Here is a 2568-nt window from a genome sequence, read left to right as displayed (position 1 = left end):
TGCCGGCCGCACTGTTGCCACATAGCGAGCTGCGCGCTCACCATCCTTCTTGGCCGCTTCGGTAGTCAGGCACTGCCACAATTCATCCAACAAGTTCGCGTCACTAGTCGTCTGCTTCGTCACGCCTTCCGTGTCTTTTCTTCCGGCTGCGTCTCCCGGTCCTTGGTCTTCATCCAACTCCAGGTTCTGCGGCTCTGAGTCGTACTCAACTGACGTTCTGTCCTTCACTTCGTCTTGCATCATCTCCGCTGACTCGACCATGCATGTCTTGTCGTGTCGGTGTTCATCATCATTCCTTGAGCTCTCGTCCTTATCGTCTTTAACACCACGAGTTCCAACACTTGTCATCAGCTGGGGATTGTCATTCTCCGGTCGCCGTAATCCCTCTACTGCGCCGGTTTTTGCGTTCCCGACACCTTGACTTCGGTCTTTCGCTTTCGCAGGTTCAGTTCGTTCTTGGCCTTCGCGTCAGCGTCTGTACAGTCCTTGACCATTTGCCCATACTGATTACACGCGTAGCATTTAGGTCCAGTCGGGCATTGTGCCGCCCAGTGTCCATTCTTGCCGCACTTCCAGCATGCCTGCATGTCCTGCGCTGCTCTCGATCTTCCTGGTGGTTGACTACCGCCACTTCGTTGTTCCTGACGAGGTTCTGCCACTTGTTGTACAGCGGATTTCTGTTTTTTACGCTGTGGTTTCACGTCGGACTCGTCGCTGCTCGATATCGGGGACTCCACCCTCGTCTTCTGGGCTTTCACTGGCCTCTTCATGTCTTCCCGTCGACTTCTGACTGCGTTTTCGGTAGAGCGTTTTCGTCTGGCCTTCCGTGGCTCATACCAGAACTTGCCGTTCCATACGCGGCCCGCTGGCACATCCCACGTGCCTGAGTACTCGTTCCACACGCCCTGCGGGTTCGTAAAGAGAGCTAAAGTTCCGTGCTCTGCTTCCGCGGCTGTTGCACCACCTGCACTCGCCATCTTTAACTCCGTTGGCAATCCACTTCCACCGATACCCGGAATCACTAACGTCTGGCCTGTCGTGCCATCAACTGGTACTAGGTAAGGACTTGGGGCTGTGGCCCACGGCTGTCCGATGTTCTGCATGCCTTGAGCTACGTTGTCCATAGGGTCATCAATTTCATTGGCTTTATCCACGGCCTCTTCCAAGGTTTTAGGCTTCGGTCGCTGCTTCACCAACTTCTTCGTAGTCTTATCTAGGTTCCTGTAAAACTGCGCTAATATAACACGTTCACTGACTTTATTACGACCGACCACATCTCGCAATGCAACTGCAAAATCAGAGTACGTCTCTCCAGGCATCATCCTGCGCATATTCACACGCCATTCTGCTGCTGACTTATCCAGTTTTCTCCATACCTTCGTAGAAGCGCTTTCTTTAGGTAAGTCCATGTCCTGTCACGTGATGGTAATCGTCGATTCATGTTCACCCACCAACGTGCTGCATTATCCATAAGTTTGTTTCCCAGGATGAAATACAACGCATGATCTGGCCATTCTCCACGTCCAGACTCGGCTGCTCCTTTCAATGCTAGATCTACTCTGTCAATCCATGTCGAAACCGAGACCTTTGGCGATGGAGTGAAGGTCGGCAACTCCAAGTCCTTTACACTCTTACGTCGTGGTTGTCTTCTCCGTTCTTCATTTTGTACATTTCGAGCATGCCGCCCACGTCGTTCATGTCGCTCACGACGTACGCGTTGTTCATGTCTTCTGCGTCGGCGTTCTCTTCGCCCTCGTCGATCATTAGATTCCGTCAACTCATCACTGGAGGCGCTGGAACTTCCACTCGGCTCGCTGCTCTCGCCACCGCTGCCGTCATCATCATCAGGATCGCCGATCTCATCACTAGGGTCATCGTCGCTATCGTCGTCATCACTAATGCTCCGACCGGATGAACTGTTGTCTTCATTACCACTCGAACGCATACCCTCATTACACGACTCACTTCGTCGCACCACACGTCGACCAACGTTGTACCTTTGGCCTCTTGCCGGGGCTGGCTGCAGTCTTGCGACCACAGTCGTCAACTTCTGAATGGCGGACGCCATTGCTTCCATGTCTGCGTGATTGTCCGGAGCTACACAGCCACTCGTAGCTGCACTCGTCACCAATTCATCACCTCGTGGTGCCTCATCGTCACCGTGTTCATCGTGTTCGGCATCCTGGGCCTCCTCAACAACTCCGTCGACACTTGATGCTCGACGTACGCGTTGCACACGCCGTTGGGATCCTCCACGTGCGCGTTTGGGACGTCGTTCACCGTCAACTCCATGCGCAGCCTTAGAAGACGCTTGTAACTCAGCCACCGCTCTCGTTAACTGTTGCATAGTGGACGCCATCCGCCTCATGTCTTCGTTCCGCATCCCAGCTTCTTCAGCACCTTCCTTCGCATTGCGGTCTTCTGTCGTGTTCTTGTCATTACCGGTCGTGGACTTGGACTGCTTGTGTAATGGGCTTGCTACGTGCCCACTACTTCGGCTTACACGTTAGCGCACGTGTATGAGGAAGCGTAGTTTGCTTTAACTTAGATTAACTATACTTACGTCTC

The 2568-nt window shown here is 53.2% G+C and overlaps 1 protein-coding gene across 1 annotated transcript; it reads right to left on the bottom strand.

Moving 5' to 3' along the window:
• Nucleotides 1–386: 386 nt before the first annotated feature.
• On the bottom strand, nt 387–1322 carry PPTG_15603 (hypothetical protein; the record flags this gene model as incomplete). The annotated part of the gene is made up of 1 exon (XM_008912864.1): nt 387–1322. One exon carries the CDS (start codon nt 1320–1322, stop codon nt 387–389), a length of 936 nt encoding a protein of 311 aa, XP_008911112.1.
• Between the last annotated feature and the right edge of the window lie 1246 nt (nt 1323–2568).

The sequence above is a fragment of the Phytophthora parasitica genome (genome assembly GCF_000247585.1).
Source record: "Phytophthora parasitica INRA-310 unplaced genomic scaffold supercont2.50, whole genome shotgun sequence".
Taxonomy (NCBI): Eukaryota; Oomycota; class Peronosporomycetes; order Peronosporales; family Peronosporaceae; genus Phytophthora; species Phytophthora nicotianae.
This window is presented reverse-complemented; position numbering and strand designations above follow the sequence as displayed.